The following is a 24,525-nucleotide window of genomic DNA, read 5'->3' on the forward strand; positions in this document are numbered from 1 at the left end:
TGTGGGCAGTGCATAGAGTTTTGAAGTGTACCCTTTCCTGTATGGGTAGCCAGTGGAGCGAGCTAAGAGCGGGTTTTGCTGAGCACTGATTATTAGTGCCTGTTAGGAGCCTGGCAGCTGTATTTTGGACAACCTGTAGTTTGGCAGTGACTTTCCTGGGGGCACCGAGGTACAGGGCATTGCCATAGCCTAGTCTGGAAAGTATGAGGCCTCGAATCAGGAGCTTCCTAGACTCAGGGGGAAGAAGGGGAAGGATTTTGCGGGAAGTTCGAAAAAGGCCATAACAGGCCCCAGTGTTTTTTCTGTCTTGGGTGTTAAACGTGAGGTCTTGGTCGAGCCAAATTCCCAAGCTTTTAATGTCTGGCTTAGGGATTGGAGGTGGTCCCATGCAGGGTGGCCACATGGTCTCGGGTCGGAAGTAAGATTGATTGCCCAGAACCAGAATCTCAGTTTTATCACTGTTTAATTTGAGGTGGGAACTATCCATCCAGCAAGTTATGTCTTTAAGGCAGGAGCAGAGGTCGTTGGGGGGACGGTCCAGCTGGCTCAGTGATACAATGAGCTGGGTGTCGTCCGCATAGGTCAGAAGTTTAACACCATGTGGGGAAACAACTTTCTCAAAGGGAGACATGTACACGTTAAAGAGTGTAGGGCTCAGGGAAGAGCCCTGGGGGACACCGCAGTGCACAGGAGTCACGTTGGATATGGAGTTGCCCTCAAGCATTTGGAAGGATCGGTTGTGGAGGGAGGATTTGAGCCAGGACAGGGCAGACTGTGTGATTACCAAACCCTTGAGCCGGTGAACCAGGGTGAGGTGGTTCACAGTATCAAAGGCTGCACTCAGATCCAGGAGGATCACTGCCACTGATCCTCCCGAATTGAGGATCTTTGTAGCCTCTTCTAACACAGTAATCATAGCGGTTTCAGTGCCCTGGCCCAGGCGGAAGCCTGTCTGGGAGGGTTGGAGTAAGTCACCGGATTTGAGGAAGTCGGATAGCTGGTGGTTGCTTAATTTTTCTGCCACCTTGCTGATTCCGGGCAGTAGGGAGATGGGCCGGTAGTTACACAGCTCTGAAGGGTCAAGATTGTTTTTTTTAGGAGTGCTTTTACGATGGCCATCTTCCAGTTCGGAGGGACGATGCCCTGTGAGAGGGAGGTGTTGATCAAATTAGCCATCGGAGAAAGGATGGTTGGTGCGACTAACTTTAGAATGTTTAGTGGAGCTGGATCCTGCGGGGAGCCGCTTTTGATTGATTGGAGGATGGGAAGAAGTGTATCTTCTGCGATGGGGGAGAATGATTCTAGGCTAAGGTCCAATTGCTGAGACACTGAAAAGGGGGGTTCTGATGGGTAATCAGGCTTATTGGGAGGGAGGAGCTTGAGAATATTTTGAATTTTGTCATCAAAAAATTCGGCTAGCTCGTTGCAGCCGTGATTGCAGGGGTCCAAGGGAGCGGGGGGGGGACTGGAGTTTTAAGGAGTTTTTTCACGATGCAGAAGGTTTCCCTGGACGAGCTGGAGGAGGATCTAATTTTTTCTTCGAAGAAGGTGGCCTGAGTGGTTTTGAGGGCCTTTTTATAGTTTAGGATAGAATGCTTCTATTCTTTTTTTTTTGTGAGTCAAAATCTTTCCTCCATACTCTTTCTGATTTTTTGCATTGTTTTTTTAGGAGGCGAAGTTCCTTAGTGAACCAGGGGGATGTGAATGGACACAACACAACACTTCTCTGCAGAAGTGAGGCGGCAAGCAACAAAAGTTAAACAGTTAGGAATTAAAACCATTAATATCTCAATTTTAAAGGCAAGCAAAATAGCATTGAGCAGTAAACGTCTCACCACCAATAGCGGGATAATTTCCATTTGAACACCAGTGTGGCACTAAAAATGGTGGCTAAGCTGATACATCGATATATATACATTGTGTGTATGCACCATGTAGGGTACTGCACGCACTGTTGTTAGGACAATGGTTTGGGCAACCTGTGCCTCCCTGCCCTTGCACATTTCTGGCCAGCCCTGTGTGTTTTTTCCTGAAAGCGTGTCAATCATGCAAGCTCACTGTAGGGCTTGTTTTGTTTATTGTTACTGTCGACATCACAGCTCACATGGCATTGGGACAAACAGAGGATACTTGGACATATTACTGAGTAGCTTTTTAAAATGAACCTAGTGCAAATTATTACAGCATTGAAAATGTTATTATACCAAAAATTTATCTTTCTATAACCCTGCCTAGCCTCAAATTTGCATTACCGTTTATGTATTTATCCCCACATTTGAAGTCCCAATTTCACCTTTATAAAAACAATGGCTGAAATATATAATTTAATGAATTATATACACCAGCGGTAATAGTGAGTGATTTTACGACTTTTGTTACACATCACCTTCAGCTGAATCAGATGAGGTCTGGTGTGTGGGTTGACTTGTCATTGGTATATAATACTAACTCAGATATGAGGGGAATGTGTTTAATTGGATTCTATGAAAAAAAATCAAATACAAAAATATTATCACACAAAAATATTGTGAGAAATATCATTAGCAAAAAGATTGTCTTCCTATACTAACATTAGAAATTACAAAAATAATGTGGAAGGAAATATTCTCAAAAACAAGGTAAGAAGATCAATGTTTTAGGAAATTAAAATTGTAAGGAATATTTTAAAATATATTTATTGATAAACATAATAAAAAAGGGAACTTCCTACTTTTATTCCGGCGGTCTCCAGTAGATAGGTTTCCATAGTGAAAGCATGTTTTGACTTGCCTATAACTGTAGTGTGGTTTGACCAATCTTCATGAAATTTTCCTAAAGAAGTGTCAAAGTAGTTTCTGTGTGTCATGGAAAGTATGTGGGTGGTCCGTGCAGTGGGGCCCGAGAAATAGGGGCACGAAATAATGGTGTATTTGTAATGTTAATTCCCATAAGAACATGTTGGTGAACCTACAGCCCGAACCGCTGGATGGAATTACATGAAATTTGGCATAAAGGTCAAATTGTTACACAGATTGTGCTTTTTGTTATTTGGTGCAAACCCGTTCAGTAGTTTTTGTGAAATTAAATCCGAACAATATAGTGATATCTCTAGCTGCAGATATTTTCTGTGGTTTCATGGTGATCGAGGTGAAATAGCGACGTTTTTAAGGTAAAACGCGAAAGCGTGCGCCAGCGGGAATGCTCCAATTGGCTGGGCGCAACCTAAATAGAAAGTTGCGGAGGTTTCACGGTGATTGTGATTAAATCGCAATGTGTTCAAGGTAAATCGCAAAAGCGCACAAACAGGAATGCTGTGATTTGCTGGACGCAACCTGAACAGATAGTTGCAGCCGCCATTTTATCGATCTGGAACAGTTCCCGGGGCTGCAAATTTGTGGCAAAGCTAAGATAAGGGGTCAGGGTGGAGATACTATGACCCTATATTTGAGAAATGGGGATCTTAGTCCAAAATAGATTTTTAAAATCATGTGCTATATTCGTGAAGCGACCACCAGCACGATCCCCAGCAACACCGCGAATATTGGAGAAAATATTCAAAAATATATATTTGTACGCACTCGCCGGTCTCTGTCACAGACTCATGTACGTACTCACAAACTGACTCGAAAACTTATACACCCATTCACATACCTACTCACACACTTATACATTCAGTCACATACCCACTCAGATACTCATGCAACCAAACACATACTCATTCAGGTACTCATGCACCCATGTACAGAACCACTCAAAGACTCATGCACCTACTTAGAGACCCACTCATAGACTTATGCGCACAGTCTCATACCCATTTAGACTCTTACACCCACTCACAGACCCACCTGGGCATTCATGCACCCACTAACAGAACCACTCAGATATTTATACGCCCACTTATAGACTTGCGCAGAGTCAAGCACCCATGTACAGACCCAGTCTCAGATTTACACATCCATTTAAGGACTCACTCACACACTCACCTATGTACTCACAGACACACAGAGATACTCACACACCCACTGTGGAGCCTGTGAGACACTCATACACCCACTCACAGATCCACTCAGATACTTATACACACAAACACACCCCCATACGGTCACTCACACACTTAGTCACAGATCCTCTCGGAGTTAGGCACTCAGTCACTCACTCATACACTCAGAGACTCACACACCCACTCACCGACTCACTCAGATGTACATGCACCCACTCATTCAGCCGCTCAAAGTCACACATCCACTCACACACCCACCCAGACACTCGCCCTCCCAGTCACAGACCCACTTAGACACTCATCCATGCACCCATTCACTCACCCACTCAGAGACCTATGCTCTCACTCACAGACCCATTGAGACACTCATACACCCACTCACAGATCCACTCAGGCACTCATACACCCACTCACAGATCCACTCAGGCACTCATACACCCACTCACAGACCCACTCAGAGACTTATGCACCCAGTCACTCATACACTCAGAGACTCATGCACCCACTCAAAGTTGCCCTCAGAGTCCCATGCACCCACTCACAGTATGGCTCAGACACTCACGGTCCCAGTCATAGACACACTGTGAGACTCAAGCACTCAATCACAGGCCCACACAGACACTCATGCACCCACTCACTCACCCACTGAGACATGCACTTAGTCACTCATGTATCCACTCACAAATCCAGAAAGTTATATACTGACTTACAGATGCACAAAGGCACTCATGCACCTATTATGCACCTACTTACGGACTGATTGAGAGTCATACAAGGATTTACAGACCCATTGAGATACTGATGCACCCACTCATAGATGCACTGAGACAGTCAAGCAGTTTGTTACTGAACTATTGATAGACTGATGCACCAACTCACAGGTCCACTAAAATACTTATACAGTAATTGAGAGACTTGCTGCGATAGGGATGCATGCAGTCACAGATTCCACTGAAAGAGTTAAACACTGTGTTATAGAGATATTAAGGGAGATATACATGCTATTATAGAGTTGTTTAGATAGTAATGTGTTTAGTATGTTGATTATGATACATTTTTCAGTTAAAAGTTTGGTATGTGGTGGTGGCTATTGACTTTCTGCTTTTGTTTTGTCATTTCACCATGTATTTGGGTATCGCGGCTACCGATATCATGGCACGGCCGGCATCATCGGGAAAACAGAAAATCGGTTTAAAAGATTATTTTCATACAAACGCCCCACAGAAATATGACTTTAAACAGTGCAGTATTAAACCTCTAGTGTCCAAAATACTTTAAAATGTGCGCATATATGTGTTTTACACCTCTTAAAAAAGGCACAAACATAGCGGTTATCGAAGTCATCGCAACTCTAATAGTAACCGCGAAAACTGAAAAAAGGGTTTCACATACCATATTACAAAAATAACACTTATACTAACAATACCATCACCTAAAATAATGTTATAACTATTATATTTGTTAAATTACACAAAAACTATATTTTTTAGAACTATGTTTAAGTAAACAATATAATATACAAACAATATTATTTGAAAAGTTATTATATCAGAAAAACAAAATTCTTGACAACGATATTCTGTGACGTGAAATTTCTGCACTAACAATATTTTTTATATTCTTGTCTCACAATATTAAACACTCAATCAGAAATTCTATGAAATTCAGCACTATTATTTTAAGTCTGAAATAACACAACATCCAATTATGCATGTCTTTTTCAATGAGTGTTGGCATGATTGTATATAGAGCTCAAGGTCATCTTTTTGGAGATTAATTATTGGCTAGCATACTTGTGTATGAAGAAGCACAAAAGTAGTTAAAGTGCACTTGGTTGAAAAAAGTATTTAGACATACAGTGATAACTTTAAAAACAGTCTTGGGATGGATAGCTTGGCTCTGAGTGGTGAGGTGAGCAGGTATATATGATTGACTGTTTAAAAGGTATAACAAAGGCTCATTGTGCTATGAAGGGAACATGCTCCGGTTTGTAAATTATACGAATTTGAACATTGGCAAGAACTGATCACTGTATTGTGTAAAATGGTATGTGTTGACTGACAAAAATAAAAAGCAAATAAAGATTTTAATTAACAATTTTCTTTTTTAAACAGTCTCTAAGGAATACAGTAACATCTTATTAAGTGCTGAGAAAACAGGGGTACCTACATGCACAGACTGTGTTATGGTATAAATGTCTGTGTGTTTAAGGATTATGTATACAAAAACAATCCAACATTAACATCTGAAGAGGTTTTGATCCAGGTGAGCATAGGTTTACCTTGGCGTTTCCACATACATATAAACTGCACATACTACAGCATCAAACTTTCATGGGTGATTTATTGAAGCCTTCTTGGATTGATGATGATTGATCAGAGCATCGTAAGTGTCACATTGTTCATAGACATGATTTGAAGGCTATTTTGAAAGAATGAATTACAAGACATTTTCTGCATGTGCACCGCACTTTAAAATTCTTGTTTATTTAATATACAAACGATGGCTTATTTAACAAGTGTTGCCAAAGCCAGTAGGTGTCACCTGTGGGTCTGAGAAGCAATCCTACTGGCTTTGCAAATGCTTGCTTTTTTAACAAATGACAGCTGTGCTTGCGCACATATACGCAGAGACCACCTGGGACTGGGTTTTTTCAAGGTACAAGAAAAATCATTCTAATATGGCCACAACACAAGTGCATTTTGGAATGATTTAAAAACAGTTTTAAGATGAAGAACCGAAACTGCCAAGAGATATGTCACACCAGCCAAGCTGTCCAGGGAAAGTAAGAGAGACATCCAGTTAAAGGAACATCTACATCACCTTCAAGAAGGGTGAGCTTGCTCTGCCCTGAACTTCCCTCTTTTCGTCGGGTGCCTGTATGGTGCCTGTTCCACCTTCTTTGAAGCTCTAGAGGAACCAGCTGCAGTCTAGGACACTCAATCCCTCTTATATTCACAAATGACATATACATGACTCTATCAATAGTATAGACAGGCTTTCAAAGGTGATGAGGACACATGCCTGACTGTACCCAACACTATTATTCGAATATATGACTTTACCACGAATACAAATACTCCGCATGGCATTACCACGCAAATTTTACTTCGCAAGTGGCTTTACCACGCAGCTTTTTAGAACGCAAGTTCTAACATCGCATTTAAAAAACGTTACCTTAAGCAGCTCTTACTTCCATCCACCATGGAAATATGCGTCAAAACACGTCTACCAAAACTAAAAAAGGACTACAATTATGACGTACACGCCACGTCTTTGGTGCGGCTCTTTTCTTTTACTTTTAAATGTCACTGTAGTGCGTTTTTTTAATGTATGTAGCCTGCTCGTTTTATTTTTTATTTTTTTATGGGGGGGAGACCCCCCCAACCCCCCAAGGCCACGCAGAACTTACAAGCAGGACGACCAAAAGGAGTACCACTTGCGTGGTAAAGAGGGTCGTGGAAGGCACCCGCGTTGAAGAGACGTTTGCGGGGTAAGTGGATCGTTTATAACGTCATGCGTGGAAAAGACTTCGTTGTAAATGATGTTTCCCCTATTATTCTTTCATTCACAGTTCTGACATATGGCTGGATCTTAATCAGCCATCCTAGCTTTTCAAGACAAAGTTGTCATGCGACCGACTATTTCCCAGCCACTCTGGCCTTTGAATAGTGAGCCTAGATCCGACAGGTACTATTCTTCAATCCTGCCAGCCTTTCAGAGAGAATTTGAAAGATTGACTTGATTCTAAGTCTGCCCATTTCTCAAAGATGCCTATGACATGTGACTGTATTGCTACCAAAGTGCCTCATAACATGCGTGACACTTTCCGTCAGCCAGTGTACGCTTTTTAACCAGCAGCACTTTCCTTTCAGAGACTAGTAGCTGTGTATTTTTTCATTTTGGCATTTTTTGTAAGAGTGAGTTACAGAGTTTCAGCATGTGAGGTACAGTTGGTAATAAAAGCACTATGGACATGTGCCATTTAGCAGATATGTGCATGACTGTCCCCCAGCCTTAAAACGCACACAAGGTCACAATCAGGTGACTAACAGCTAGCTCTAAAAGAGCCCCAGGTCTACAGTATTTCTTGAAGTACAAAGGGATACTGTCAATTGCAAAGCAATTCTTTCACCACTTCTGGAGTTCAGAGGCAAAACAAGTCAACATGCAATCAATTGTCCTGGAGAAAACGTTTTCATAGACTTTAGTTGGCCTTAACCCACCCAACATGGGGTCCAGTTCAATTATAGGAAGTCTTACAGAAACTTCATCCTTTTCAACCATTGTTCTAGACTTTACCGTTCCCAAGATAACACTGATTCAATTTGCAGATCACTTTCCCTTTGCCTAGACCAGAGGGTCATGCGCCAATTGGAAATCTGATTTGAATGGACGTTTTATATATAAAGGTACCTTAAATAGTTGAGAGTGGGACACTATTTTGCTGTCTTCTTCAAACAGAGATAATCAATTCATTTGCACCCTTAAGTGGACTCGGAACTTCTGTGGACAGGAATATGTCTCTTACCAGCCACCAGTGGGCAAATACTGTGCCAACAACAAGGATGTCACCAGAACCACCTAAGATGTTCTTGTGTAAACACAATGTAGACTGACAGGTGAGTTTTTCGGTTTGTGAAGGTTAAGATTTTAGGTGTCACCCTTTTCAATGAAGAAAATTGGGAATACCTTTTGAAGAGGCACCTTTAATTCAAGATCATCCCTGAGTTATCAGTCTGCTACTTGAAAGAAGTGCTTGGGTGTCAGTACCCCTGACTGTTTCCCAGGTAGAAGCATGCTTGCTCTGTCAATGCTAAGACTTTTATGCACAGGGAAGGCCCTCCCCCTGCCTCAGTTCAGTGTTACCTCCCCAGAAGTGGTGACAATCTCTCCATGTTTAAGGAGAAACCCAACTCTGTAATGTTTGCATCACTGTCTGCATACTGTCTTTGCTTTGCATTAAGCTCACCTTTGCCTCGTAGTTGTCTAGGTATGGGTAAACACATTTCCCTACCTCTCAGTGCTTACTTTATCCCAAAGGGAAACATTCCAGTCTTCCCTAAAGGAGATGTGCCAACTTGTTTCGCACATACGGTGGGACTAAATGCAGTACACCATCTATGTACTATAAGGTGCGGCATTGTCAGCAGCTTTTTGTGATGTTCCGCGGCGCAGGAGCCTGCATGATATTTATCAGGCAGCACTAAGCCACTTTGTTGGGGCTTAATGCTGCCTGATACATATTGTTCCAGTTAATGCTGTTTTCTGTGTTAAAGGGGTGTGCGATTGATGTTGCTTGGGGCATTCCCAGCAACATCCATGGCTTTTTGACACTGACACAGGTTTATGAGAAATTGTAAATCTGAGACAGTGCCAAAAAAGTATGCCTACCCATGGAAGGTGTAAGTGAAGTGTAGTGAAGTAGGTATTTATATAGCGCAAAAAACTGTTCCCCTATGGTTATCCTAGTGCTTAGAGTGAAGAAAGCCATTATAGCGGTGGAGATAGCTATCCGAGAGAGGAACTAATATTTGCTCCTAGGGAGGGAGGCACTACGAGGAGAAATATCTTTATTTCTCCTCGTTTTTCCTTTTTCTATGTGTGCTGCATTCAGCAGCACACATAAAAAGAGGAAAAAGCCTTTTGTGTTTGTTTTTATGCAGGAAGGTTCCCTTTCCTGCAAAAAACATTCATCCCGTCAACGCAGGCACTCTTGCACCATGGTGCAAATGAGCCTGTGTTGGCGCATGGCAGCCCATTGTGCGCGGCCAATGGGGAAAAGGACAGGAATGCACTGTATCTTATAGATACTACACATTCCGGCCTTTGTCATTTGCTGTAAGGCAGCGCAGCAGGAGGGCCTGCGGTGCTGCACTACAGCAAAAACTAATAAAGGAGGCCCAGGGACTTTAGGAAAGTGGCCTTCAAGCTTTTCTCACAGGCACAGAACAATTACAGTAACCACACAAGTTTCTCTTTAAGGAACCTGTCTCTAGTCCTGGCCTTTTCACCTATAAGTCACTGATTTCAGGTGTGTTAGTCTAATTAATTCAATAGTAGCAAAACAAGTCTACAATACCCAGAAACCATTTGTCTATCACACAATTATCCTGGACTGAGAAGAGTGTCTTTAATGACTTGTAGGGAGATGGTTTCACCTGCATCTGACAAAAAAAATTCAAAAATAGAAGTATTTGGATGTACGTTCTGTAGGAAGCTGGCTCTGTATATACTATACCAAAGTAAGGTATAGTGTGACAGAGTCCAGTGGATCCCCAAAGGTAGGCAGAGGCTAAAGTGGATAGCACCTTACCCTCTATTTGTGATAGTGTGGGCGAGCAGTAAGGCTTTATCAGAGGGTAGTGTTTAGCATTTGTTGTACACACTCAGGCAAGAAAAGATGTCACACACTCAAAGACTGAACTATGACCAATTTGTTTTGTATAAAAATATTATTTAGTTGTATTTTATTTCTAGAACCAAGCCAGGCCTGGTGCAGGTAAGTGAAATAATACTTTGCTGGAATAATACAGTTGAATGCAGTTGTATGCAATTGATTTGGATGCAGATAGCTCAATCATTCAGAAACAGTTTAAATTACTATTCAGTTACTCTGCGGTTACTGTCTACTTATTAGATTACCTTTTAAGTTACTTTTTCTACTTAGTGTCATATGCCTATATAGCACACTGGGACATTTCCTAAATTAAAGTTAGTAAATCCGTTTTTGTAAATACACAGTTTCTCAAGGTTTCATACAATTTTCCAACTCTACACTTCAGTCAATGCAATCCTATGGAAGGAAATGAAGTTATCGGTTTGCAGGTAAGTACTTTGTTTTGGGATTTTGTTTCCTGGGGTTAGAACAAGGGTTCCCCCCAGGGTCAAGGATGCAGTCCAAGAGTAACCTCAGTAGCATTAGAATGGCCGGGTGTAGAGTGCTGAGGCCCAATGTTATCCATTGGGGAAAGGGGGCCTCCGGTTGGTAGCTACTCACGAGCAGGCCACAAGGTTGAGGGAGCAAAGTTCCTGGACTTAAGCTCAAGTTAGCACCCGAGGTGCACCCAGAGTGGCACAAGGTACGGCTGGGTGTAGGGTGCAGTTTTGGCATCATGTGCCATGTGACGGGGGCGTGGCTTAAGCGCCGATCTGAGCAGAAGCAGTCCTCGGAGCTCTCCGCGGCCGACCTCCGTATCAACTGATCCTGATAATTAATTTGGGGCACTGCAATCAGTGGCGGAACAGCTTGTGCCCGTTTGGAGGTGTGATCGGGACGCTAACGAGGGCGGCAGGGAAAAAGAACTCGTTTTTGCCTTATCGCTGTAATCCACCGAGCCGCAAACTAAAATGGTGGCCCCGCAAGGCAGAACAGACGCCTGACTGAGAAGATGACTGCTGCAGACTGTGGGTGCCCCGGGAGCGTCTCTGCCTGCAAACTAAACTGCCCGGGAGGAGAACGCGACTTGCCTGGAAGCCCGCGGTAAGGAGGCATCAAGGAGCAGCGTGAGTGGGCACAAATCCCTTGGCTAGCCGAGGTTGCCTGACTTCAAAATGGCGGTGCACGGCACACAGTCTGCGCCGCGATGAGGCTACTTGCATTTGAATCCTGCCATCGCCTGAGCTGCATTGGAGTGATATTTGGCCTGAGCTGCTGAGCGGGCGGCAACCTGTGGCAATACTGAAGTGGAGTGGAGGGCTGGCCCGGTGAGCTGTGCTGCAGCTGCCTGTGAGTGCCTGGACCTGTGGTGGAGTAGGAGCGCAAAACACACAAAAGGCAGGACGATCCTGGAAGATGTGGCACTGCCTGGCATAAGATTAAGCGACCGCGGCAAGGGCACCTGATAGATGGAGGTGACTACCACTGGGGGCTACCTATAGGTGTTGAGCAGGTGGCCTTTGAGCTCATCTGGACACCGAGTTAAGTGGGGGAGTGGATTGATGTCGACGCGCAGAAGTCCGTGCTGAGATTTGAAATGCTGTTGGTGTGGAAGGCCTGCGATCTGGAGCGGGGAGAGCTGGGATCACTTGCCCTGTGACTTTCAATTGGTATTCTCTGGATTGAACATACACTGCCAGCTCGGCACCAAGATCTTCTGAAGCCGACCGCCGGTTGGCGAGGTAAGTTGGGATGTTGTGGGATGCCGGGACACCTACCGTTGGGCCGCCCAAGGCCTTGGGGCGTCGGTTGCAAGGGTGTTTTTGGCATCAGGTTTTTCTTACCGGCTCCAGTCGCGGTCGGGGGGGTCCTCCAGAAAGAGGCTGCAGGCGTCATCGGGAGACTCGAGGCACATCAGGGATCACTAGATCCCAGGTCTGGATCGCCGGGGAGACCTCCTCATGGGGTTGGGCCACTCAAACTCGGGCCGTGGGTGTTGGGTGCAGAGTGGTGCAGAGTCGCGGATTTGGCCGGAGCCAGGGTCAGTTGGTGACCAAATCCGGTGCTCACAGGAGACAAAGTCAGATTAAGGGAAGGCAGGGCAGTTCCTCCAGGTTCTGTGGGGCTGCTGGCTGCAGGATACACCGGAATTTCACCAGAGCAGGTTGAGGTCAGGACAGGCCGGTAGGGCTGGGGCCAAATCAGTTGGTGTCCTTGTCTTCCTTCAGAACGGCTCTTCGGTCCTACTTCTTCTTGACTGAGGAGGCAAGGTTCAGAGTTGCCCCTAAATACTATATTTAGGGGCATTTCAGGTAGATAAAGGTTGAGAACAATGGATCCCTTCCTTGGGGCGGGTACACTCCCTATTATACCACCCTCCATTAGAAAGGGGGCATAAGCATCACTTAGGTTGGCTGGGTCCCTCCATCTTCAAGATGGTGGGGAAGGGAGAGATGTGGTTCACTTTGCCTACTACCCCACCTGAGGGGTGAGGTTGGCAAAGGGGGGTACATCTCTCCTCCTATCTTGATTTTCCCGCCGATTCTCCCACACAAAGTGAGGGCAGAACTGGTGGGGTAGGTCATTGGGAGCAGCAAATGTCTGGGGCAGCTCACAAAGGCGGCAAGCCTTTGAAGCATCGCCTTCGTGGATCCTGCCCATCCTCGGGAGGAGGCTTGGCACCTCTGCCTAGGATGTGCTTTGATTCAGGACCACAAGAGCGGGAGGCTTTTAACCCAGGGGTCCAGAAACATGTCTGAGGGTGGCCGCTGGTGAGCAGCCAGTCAGCCAATACACTTGAGTCAGGTTGTTTTTCAGGGGGCACCACCAAGGTGCATTTTTCATTAAATTCCACACTGGCATTAGTGTGGTTTTAATGTGGTGAGATGTTTGATACCAAACTTCCCAGTTTTCAGTAAGCCATTATGGTGCTGTGGAGTTTGTATAGACAAACTCCCAGACCATGTAGTCTTTATGGCTTTACTGCACTTACAATGTCTAAGAATGGACTTAGACGCTGTAGGGGTACAGGACTCATTCACCTGTACCCTCACCAGTGGCACAGTGCACCCAGCTAGAGGGGTGGCTGACCTACGCCTTAGGCAGTGGGTTGTAGGCAAGGCAAACAGGGATGTGTACCATGTCAACTCTTCACTTTGTTCTGCACCAAAACAAGCAGCCTCCAATGGGAGTGTGTGTGTGTCAGGGTACAGGGCCTCTAAGGGTTGGCACAAGATGTGCTGCAGCCCTTCGAGGCTTTCCCTTGTCACAGTGACCTTAGCACCCATTGTACCTTTTACAAGGGACTTACATGTGGCCAGAGAGTTGCCAATTTGGGTGTGAAACAGTACAGATTTAGGGAAAGAACATAGGCCCTGGGTGCTTGATTGGCAGGAACCCAGGGCACACTTAGTCAAAGAGCATCAACATCAGGCAGAAAGTCGGGGGACCATGCAAAAAGCGGCACTTTCCTACAACTTCATCAGGGGTACAAAAGAGAAACCTGTTGACCTAACCAGGTGCTCCTCTCTATAATGTGTATCCTCCCTTAAGACACTTGTTGCTTCTCACCAACAAGACAATCTTTCGTCAAGATCTCTGAAGTCAGATAAAACTACTGCTTAATCATCAACAAGCTTTCATCATCAGAATGGCAGTCTTAGCTAGTGTGTACCACATCATCATTTAGGACTCCTTTATCAGTCCACTGAAAACACACTTAAAAACAAGATCCTCAGTGATAAACCATCCATTAACAAGGCTTTTGAAAGTGACTTCATCCATGTTGCCAACAGAAGGGTACAAGAACTGGCCCTCATAGTGAGTACTTTGATCATCAACGGAAACTGGACACCGATCAGGCCTATATACCAGCCCTGGAACAACAATTACAAGTGTGGAGCCCCTGCTGGCTGCTATTATGTATCCAGACTCAGCGTATGTGTAGGAAAGACTGTAGAAACACATTTCTGCTGTTCCAATAGAGAGCGGGGAGACTAATTGCAAGAAGAGGTATCTCTCTTTGCATGTGAGGCAATTATTGCCAATTGAAGGGGTCTAAGCTCAAATATTTGGTGCTTTTTCCAGTATGTTTCAGTGAAGGTGATGAGAGCAGGCCACTTATGTTTAGGAGGAATGTAAACATTCTCTTTTTGGAGAGGGAATTTGCAACTTGGTTAGTAACTTATTCATTAAGCACAGGATCTTCGGTGTAGTGTTTGCACTTGATGGAATCAGTGGAACTTTTTAAGAATGTGGACACCTGGGGGCATATTAGCAAGGACCATATTGCCGCTTAAGCTGCACTTTTTGCTGCTAAAGCGGCAATATTTTTATCGCCCTATCAGCAAGCTGTCGCTAACAGCAGTTAAAGTGGGTGTACCCAAACTGTTAGCAAATTAAAGCAGTCGCTAACACAGCTATCACCTATTAGCAATGCAGGCGTAGCGATTAAAAAAATTGTGCTAAGCGCGATTATCTCTATAATCTAACGCCTGCTAAAAACATGACTTACCTGTTTATCCAATGGGAGGTGGATTGTCAGGTTAAGTCCCCATTGGCGTTATTGCGTGAATATCGCTGGATTTCCAGCGATATTCACGCATTTCTCCGCTATCGCTGGATATTTTAGCACAATGGAGAAAAACGTTGCTAATAGCATGTTTTCTCCGCTAACATATCCAGCGATAGGCAGCAATAAAAAAAAAATTTGCAATAAAAATCCCTATTCCTTGCTAATATGCCCCCACATTTATTTTTCATTAGGGCAGTTTCTGGAGTGATGTGAGATGGTAGTCAATGAGTCCAGCATGGAGAGCTTTGGAATTGATCAAGGTGTCAACTATAATGCATATGTTTGGGAAGTAGTACTTATATAAGAGACTTTCATCGTTGGGCGGTTTACAAAAATGCTCCCTTAGTGGAATGAATTTAGCCATTTATTGTTAAGGACATCCAACGGTTCTTTGCAAAGACTGTGAAGAGGATTAATGGATTAAAGATTGGCACTAGAAAAAACAAATCCTGTGGAAGGCTAGATGGAGAAGGTAATTATTATTGCTAAGTGGCAAATAGATCTAAGATTAACTGGAGATGACTTCTGGTCTGAGAACATTTGACAGACAAACAGCACTGATCATTTACTATTGTACAATGCTTAAACGGCCTGGCATATACCTTAAGTTATCAATTGCATTTTCACATTTGTACTTTATATTCTTGAATGTCTATCCTTAACAAATGCTCCTTGGGAACACCATTTGTAAACTTGGAATACAAATTAGTGAAGATGTTTGAGCTATCAAAAAGATGATAGCTAATCCTTGAAGCCTCACTTTGCCAACATCAATTGGAATCCAGTGTTCTGAAATTCCACACTAAAATCCCTCATTAATATAAAACGGGAACATGGAACAGGAGCTTAAAGAGAAGAGGTTATGTACAAGTGACCCTTTTTAATCATTAACTTGGGGACAGAAAAAGTGAGGGACCGCCTCATTTTAGGGACTTATGCCTGATTTAGAGTTTGGCGATGGGACTCCATCACATTAGGATACAATGCACTTCTAATTTGGTGGGCAGGATATCTGTTGCATTTGTAGTGGAGGCATTATACAGATTTGTGGTTCACTCTTGGAGTGTTGTTTCTTAGGTTTGAAAAGGGAAAGTGAGGAGGAGAAAGGGATAGCTGAGTGATTAGACCATATAATCCAGGGGGCATATTTACTGAGATGTTCAACCTAGGATTGCGCCAAAACGTTGCACCTACCAGACACAGGCGTGACAGGGAGAAACATTTTTATTTCTTCATGTTACTTCCTCTTTCTTTGCTTGATGCATTCTGCATCACACATAGGAAGAGGAAATTGCCTCTTAGAATTGTTTCTGTTAAAGATATCTCTTCCTGCTCAAAAACAATCCTGCTTGTAACACAGGCACCCTTGCAGCATGGTACAAGGGTGCCTGCGTTGGCACTAGGCTGCACTTAGTGCACCAGCACTTAGGAGAGGAACACGATATCTTAGTAAATATGGTGAAGTTGTGCTGTCCCTTTCACATAACAAAACTTAGCAAGTTGTTCTGCTAAGTTCAGTTGAGTGAGATATTAATAATCGGCACCCAGGTATTTACTTGGAGTGGGTGCTAGGTATCAAAATAGTGTTCTAACCTGAATCCAGAACTCACTGGCAACAGCAAGATGCTCTGTGTAAATATTTCTGCGCTAACTAATTGTAGAGATTAGCAGCCCATAAACAAGTAGTGGATTTCCGGAACCGCAGTACGATCAGATTTCCAATCTCTTTGAGGAAGGTGCAGATATTTGTTTGTTCAGAAGGCTTGGCAGTAGAATAGGCTTTTACAAAAAGGGAGGGACTTGACCAGGATCCGATAGGGACCATGACATATATGACCTACATTGCCAGGCTAATTAGTCTCTTTAAAATAGGGTTCCTTCAGGAGACATGTGCTGATGGACAACTGCCACTGATGTCCCAGTGGTTCTAAGCAGATATTATAATGTGTAGACTACTTTTACAATTATAGAAAGGCACTAATATGAACCAATAAAATAAGGGAAAGCTACAAAGATTTAGGAAGCAAAATGTCCCAGCCATTCTTTTATACACATATATGTTCTTACACGTTTCAAGTACTGAGTACAGATGGCTGTCCTCGATGCAAGCACAAAAAAAATTAAGACGGTTCTGTAATAGACCGTCCCAAACATATGCCAATATTATCTGTAATAACTAATGATTATGTTGAGTACACCACATTGTGTCTTAAAATGACAATGCAAGATTTCAGTTATATGTCAGAAATGAGTATTTGATGTCACTAATATCACATAATCTAAACAATTTGACTCACAAGTGTTTGATTGCTAGAGGCCCCTCACCTGGGCACAAGGTGCTGAAAAAAGCTCCTAAGCTTTCAACTTTCCCAGACATTAGTTCAAAATTGACTTCTTTCAAGTATTCAGATGGAGTCAACATACTTTCTGCCAGAATTCTTGCTTGGTACTTCCCTAGAAAATGAAAAAAAGAAGAGAATAAACAATGTGTACCAAGGTTTCACATTTGAATATGAATCTAAAAAAATCATAGTCAGGACACCACTTGACAGCTAAACATCTTTCATTATACCATGAAAATGCTGCCTTTACAGGACATTTATACAGTGTTTCATTCATTCAATTGTCACCACAATCTGTCAACAATATTTAAGAATAAGATTGGACGAACTATCAAAGGTTGAGGCTAAAAAGTCTGAATAACATGAACATTTTTAATGTACGATATTAAGAAATAATTAACAAAAATATCCAAAAACTGCACTGTCAAAAAATTATCTAAATGTAATAAAATGTGTGCAACTTTATTTCCGTTATGTATTCATATGGAGAACACTGTCCAGCCATTAGCGATTATGCCCAGAACTGACAGTAGCTTTATGAAAAAATAAATAAAATGAGGGCTTTGTAAAATTCTGACTAGCACTTTCAGTAGAAGATCTGATTGACAACTTGCTATCTCTGACTGCTCCCTTCTTGTAGTGACACTTTGGAAGCTTCTATAATTTTTTGCTTTTTTATACTTTTTTTCTAAGAAATGAGACGCCTCCTCTTTATTGGGATGTTATTTGTTCTTCACTCTTAGCGCCCATTTCCATTTTTTTGCATCCTCATTATCTGTCAATCCCACTTCCTATGTGTCTTTTGTTGATCATTTTGTTTTCCTATGGTTTATCAGGTTATTGCTTCCCATTCCTTTATTTTTTCTTGCCAGTCCTTTTTAGGTCTCGCCTAGCTATCGCGTAAGCGATCGCTATGCGAGAGATTTAGTAAGGGGCACCAGAAAATGCTCCCAAAGACCTTTGGAATGCGGTTTATGGCCAGTCAATGTGAAGCATTCAAGCGCAAAGCTGGCATCTGGCATCGAACTTGAAAGCAGCAGACTGCTATCGCCAGCGCGCGCTCGGCCTCACTTCCTGCACCCCCTATTACAACAATTAACTTTCGTTATCGCTCACACCCCATATGCTCGTTCCCTCCCACCCTTCCTTTGATGTCCGCTTTTCTTGTTGTTTACAAACCATTGCGTTGGTTCACTCGCTTACAATTTCCGATTAGAAAACACGCACGCCCCGCATGACTGCCCTTCTTCCTGTTTTCATCATTCATTCATACTGTTTGTGACTAAGAACCCGAAACGCACTCACCCTGAGAATGGAATGCGCACACTGTCGCAGCAGAGCGTGCGCGCACTGATAGGAGAGCATGCATACTCTAGTATCAAAGCACTTACACTGCTGCACGCCTCACACTGCTGCACGCCTCACACTGCTGCACGCCTCACACTGCTGTACGCCACACACTGCTACATGTCACACACTGCTGCATGCCACACTGCTGCACGCCTCACACTGCTGCACGCCTCACACTAATGCAAACTGCCGCATTACTCACACTGCTGCATGCTACACACTGCTGCATGCCTCACACTGCTGCACGCCTCACACTGCTTCATGCTGCACACTTCTGCACGCCACACACTGCTGCACACCACACTCTGCTGCACCCCACACACTGCTGCACGCCACACACTGCTGCACGCCTCACACTGCTGCACGCCTCACATTGCTGCATGCTGCACGCCACACACTCCTCACACTGCTGCACGCCTCACACTGCTGCACACCTCACACTGCTGCATGCCTCACACTGCTGCATTACTAACACTGTCGCATGCTGCACACTGCCACATGTCTCACACTGCTGCGCGCTTCACACTGCTGCACGCCTCACACTGCTGCACGCCTCACACTGCTGCACACATCACACTGCTGCACGCCACACACTGCTGCATGCCACACTGCTGCACACCTCACACTTCTGCATGCCTCACACTGCTGCACGCCTCACACTGCTGCACACTGCTGCATTACTCAAACTGCTGCATGCTGCACACTGCTGCACGCCTTACACTGCTGCACGCCTTACACTGCTGCATTACTCACACTGCCACATGCTGCACACTGCCACACATCTCACACTGCCACACGCCTCACACTGCTGCACGCCTCACACTGCTGCACGCCTCACACTGCTGCACGCCACACTGCTGCACGCCACACTGCTGCACGCCTCACACTGCTGCATGCCTCACACTGCTGCACGCCTCAAACTGCTGCACACTGCTGAATTACTCAAACTGCTGCATGCTGCACACTGCCACATGCCTCACACTGCTGCACGCCTCACACTGCGGCATGCCTCACACTGCTGCACACCTCACTCTGCTGTACGCCTCACACTGCTGAACGCCACACTGCTGCACGCCTCACACTGCTGCGCGCCTCACACTGCTGCACGCTGCACACTGCTGCATTACTCACACTGCTGCATGCTGCACACTGCTGCACGCCACACACTGCTGCACGACACACACTGCTGCACGCCTCACACTGTGGCATGCCTCACACTGCTGCATACCTCACTCTGCTGTACGCCTCACACTGCTGAACGCCACACTGCTGCACGCCTCACACTGCTGCACGCCACACACTGCTACACGCCGCACACTGCTGCATGCCACACACTGCTGCACGACACACACTGCTGTATTACTCACACTGCTGCATGCTGCACACTGCTGCACGACACAATGCTACACGCCTCACAGTGATGCACGCCACACACTGCTGCAAGCCACACACTGCTGCACGCCTCACACTGCTGCACGCCTCACACTGTTGCATGCCTCACACTGCTGCATGCTGCACACTGCTGCATTACTCACACTGCTGCACGCCACACACTACTGCACGCCACACACTGCTGCATGCCACATACTACTGCACGTCTCACACTGCTGCACACCTCACACTGCTGCACGCCTCACACTGCTGCATGCCTCACAGTGCTTAACGCCAGACAACACCACCACATCACTCAGGGACACCACCATATCACTCTAGGACACCACCACATCACTCTAGGACACCACCACATCACTCAGGGACACCACCACGTCACTCAGGGACACCACCACATCATTCAGGGACACCACCACATCACTCAGGGGCACCACGACATCTCTCAGGGGCACCACTAAGGGGCACCACCACATCACTCAGGGGCACCACCGCAGCACTCAAGGACATCACCACATCACTCACAGACACCACCACATCACTCAGGAACACCACCACATCACTCAGGAACACCGCCACATCACTCAGGAACACCACCACATCACTCAGGGACACCACCACATCACTCTGGGACACCACCACATCACTCTGGGACACAACCACATCACTCAGGAACACCACCACATCACTCAGGGACACCACCACGTCACTCAGGGACACCAACACATCACTCAGCGACACCACCACATCACTCAGGGGCACCACTAAAGGGCACCACCACATCACTCAGGGGCACCACCAAGTCACTCAGGAACACCAACACATCACTCAGGGACACCACCACATCACTCAGGGGCACCACTAAAGGGCACCACCACATCACTCAGGGACACCACCACATCACTCAGGGACACCACCACACCACTCAGGGGCACCACTAAAGGGCACCACCACATCACTCAGGGGCACCACCACAGCACTCAGGAACACCACCACATCACTCAGGAACACCACCACGTCACTCAGGGACACTACCACATCACTCTGGTACACCACCACATCACTCTGGGACACCACCACATCACTCTAATACACCACCACATCACTCTAATACACCACCACATCACTCAGCCCAACCACATCATCACTCAGCACTACAACAGCATCACTCAGCACCACAACAGCACTGTCCTTGCTTGCTACCAACAAGCATTGCCATAGCCAATAGGACTCGCATTAGGAAAGTGTAAGCTATTGGCTTTGTGAATAACAATGCTATTAATTTATATATTTTCAAAGCCAACACATATTTAAAAAAATGTCATTTACAATACCAATAGCTCACACTTTCCTAATGTGAGACCTATTGCATTGCAAATGCTTGTTTACTTTTGCCATGTTTGGTTTCTTGACACAGATGAAAAAGTTACTTATCTTTAGTAAAGATATTTCTGGTGGATATGTCACCTCTCTGCAGATTCACCACTTTATAAATATCACTTCAGATGCCAAACTAGACAGGATATTTTTCCCCACCAATATCTGTTCGGGGCTGCCAGGTGGAGCCATGCGGCTTCAGCTGTAACTCCGCCCACAGAATGTGATAACTTCAGAAGTATATTGTGGCCAAACGGCATGCTTGCGTCAAGTACGTTCTCCTGCTCCATCAAGGCATGCAGAGGAACCTGGAGAACATCAGTAACAGCAATAATAACAGTACATAACATGTTTGCGTACCTTGTGATCTTACTATGGATGGCATGTACTCATGGGGGGGAGGGAGGGATTTGAAGAATCTGCAGGAAGGTTAAGTTTAACCCAGAAATAACATTATCAAAGTAAATGAACTTTTCTTCTGATGGATACATCAACCTACAGAGTTCTCATCCTTTATATAAATATCTCCCTGCGAGGTGGAAACCAGGAGTGCAGATTAACCAAAGAAGACATACAACACAGCCGTGGTATTACCCATCACTGCATACTTAGTCTGAGAAGCAGTAGCGTTTAGCAAAGTGTACAGGGGTGACCATGTGCATGTCTGGCAGATGTGAGGCAAAGGAACATCTCTGAAAAGGTACAAATGCCCTCACACGAGGATCCTCTACACTATGGTAAAGCTGACAAAGAGCTTATCATTTTCTCTGCCCTGTCAAGTGTTGCTGGATCAGGAGGAGGGAAGAAAGATAGAGGAGCCATAAAAAATGGAGATACCGCCTTCAGTAACAAGGATGATTCTGAAGTTCTTTGACCCGACAGGCTGAATTTATTTCAGTCAACAGTACTGTCTTCTGAAAGAAAAATCAAACCGGACATTTGTGCACAGCTCGATTAGGGATGTCTTTAAAAAATATCAACACAAGATAACAAGCATTTGAAATGCAATAGGTCTTGCATTCACAAGAGTTAGAGCTATTGGCATTGTAAATGGCAATGCCTGTTATTTATGTGTTGATTTTAAAACAGATAAATGAAAAGGCATTGTCATTTACAATGCCAATAGCTTAAACTCCTGCAAATGCGAGACCTATTGCATTGCAAATGCGTTCAGCACCTGTGCTACATAATGTTTTTTAAAGCGTTAGAAGATAGCGTGTCCAATGATATTTGAGAAAATAGTGCTCGGAGGCTGTAATTAAAGCCTACCGAGCGACATCACACATAGCAGAGGATGTAGCCATGGGCTGTTACAAAATGAGACAAGGCGGTACTAAGGAGGGACTACTAAGCCTTTTGACCAATGAACAACCACAGTTTACAGTGGATAATGACACAAGCCAATTAATTTGGATTCTGCATCTGTTCTGCCTCCTATGAAGTGACATCAGGTATCGTATAGTTTCTTACCGGTCGATGTAGTTTTGCAGTTTGACGACTTTCTGGATTCACTATGCTGTGCATTATTCTGCCATCTAGTGGTTGGGTCCGGAACTGTAGTCTTTTTTCCCTTTTTAGGTCGAGCTGGTGTAGCAATGCGAAGCATTGCGTCCAGCGAAGTATCAATTGTTGGCCACTTCCTGGGAATCTGAGACAGGGGATGTGCGCGCGCAAGTCCTCGGCGATTTCACCTCATGGGCACGCACGCCCAGCCCGGCGCTGTGCACATCTTCTATCCCACATTCTCAGCAAGTGAATAACACATACACACACACACAGTCACGCATGCACACACGCACGCAATAGCCACACTCACGCAATGCATGCACACACACACACACACACGCGCGCGCAGGCACACACACACACACGGTCCTCACCGCTGCTGTTGGGGACAATCGCCGGGTCCTCGGCTCCCGATGGATGGGTGGGCGGGGGTGACGCGGCCAGGGGCTCCCGAGCAGGGACAGGCTGACAACTTCCAGCCTGCTAACTTTCTGCTGTTCCGGCGGGACCTACGGTGTGCTGTGGGAACGGCGGCTGCGGTGCACGGGCGGGGCAGGACGGCGGCTGTGCAGGATTCGTAGCCCCTGCCCTTCGGCCGCCTCCGGGACTCCGCCCTGCTAGCGCGCCATTGGCTGAGCGCCCCTCAGAGCTGGCTCGTTTGTGAATGTTTTGGTAGTTTGGACTGTGTCGTCAAAAGTAATGTCATTGTTGGGGTTACTGTCTGTTTCCTCAGTACCTATTGGTTTCTAGTGAGTTAGACACAAAATGATTTCTATATGTGGGCAGGACCTACAGGATGAACTATACTTTACTTACGTCAGTGTTTATATGGGGAAAAACAAGTGCAGGTACTCACCCAAATAAGCTTCGGAGTTTGGGCGTGGCTAGGGAGTGGGCTTGAGTGTGAGCAGTTAATGAGCTCCGGGTGGAAGGTTGGTAAATTGAATACCACCAATACTGGGTAATACTAACCTCTGTTATTTGCAGTGCTTGGATGAAGATAAAGAGTTAATTTAATTTCACTGAAGGTGACCATGTTCACTACGTTATGTAAAAGTACACATGATTATGTATCCCATTATTAACAAACTTTAGCCAAAGGACTGCAGTGATATCTCAATATTTTGACGCTCTCCTCTCGTGCCTGACTCTACCTCTTCCGCAGTCTCTCGTTTCCCTTATCTGCTCCTGAGCACGTATCCACTGGTCTGTCTCGTATCTTTCACTTATCCTGTTCCTTATTGTTTCATCATCTTCCTTCCATGCCTGCCTCTACTTTTTCTCACTGATATCTCCACGTTTCACCCATTTCCCTCCAAAGTTCTCCTTTCTCATGCCTCTGTAACCTAGATCGCTTTCCTCTGTCTCTTCCTTTCCAATGCCCATATTTCTACCTCCTCCTATCGTGCTTTCTCTCCCAGCCCTGCCTTTCCATCTTCTCTGTCTCTCCTTAGCGCAGTCTGACCAGGGCCTCCTCATGAAACGGGGAAGAGGTGGCATTCACCCCCAAGCTCCCTCTCTCATCCTGTCCTGCTCTCTAAAATTTAATTCACTTCACATAGAGCGGTGTGCAGACCTTTATTTCAAAAAGCTCAATGCTAGCTGCAGGAAGAGACAGGCTTGGAGTAAC

General features: G+C 45.1%; 1 protein-coding gene across 1 annotated transcript in view; it reads right to left on the reverse strand.

Moving 5' to 3' along the window:
* The window catches only part of GREB1 (growth regulating estrogen receptor binding 1), a 612,299-nt gene that overhangs the window by 172,316 nt on the left and 415,458 nt on the right, over nucleotides 1–24,525 (reverse strand). The window contains exon 12 of the mRNA XM_086926326.1: nucleotides 17,257–17,385. Within this exon, the coding sequence (XP_086782452.1) occupies nucleotides 17,257–17,385 (129 nt within the window). The remainder of the gene's footprint in view (nucleotides 1–17,256; nucleotides 17,386–24,525) is intronic.

The sequence above is a fragment of the Lissotriton vulgaris genome, chromosome 6, assembly GCF_964263255.1.
Source record: "Lissotriton vulgaris chromosome 6, aLisVul1.2, whole genome shotgun sequence".
Lineage (NCBI taxonomy): Eukaryota > Metazoa > Chordata > Amphibia > Caudata > Salamandridae > Lissotriton > Lissotriton vulgaris.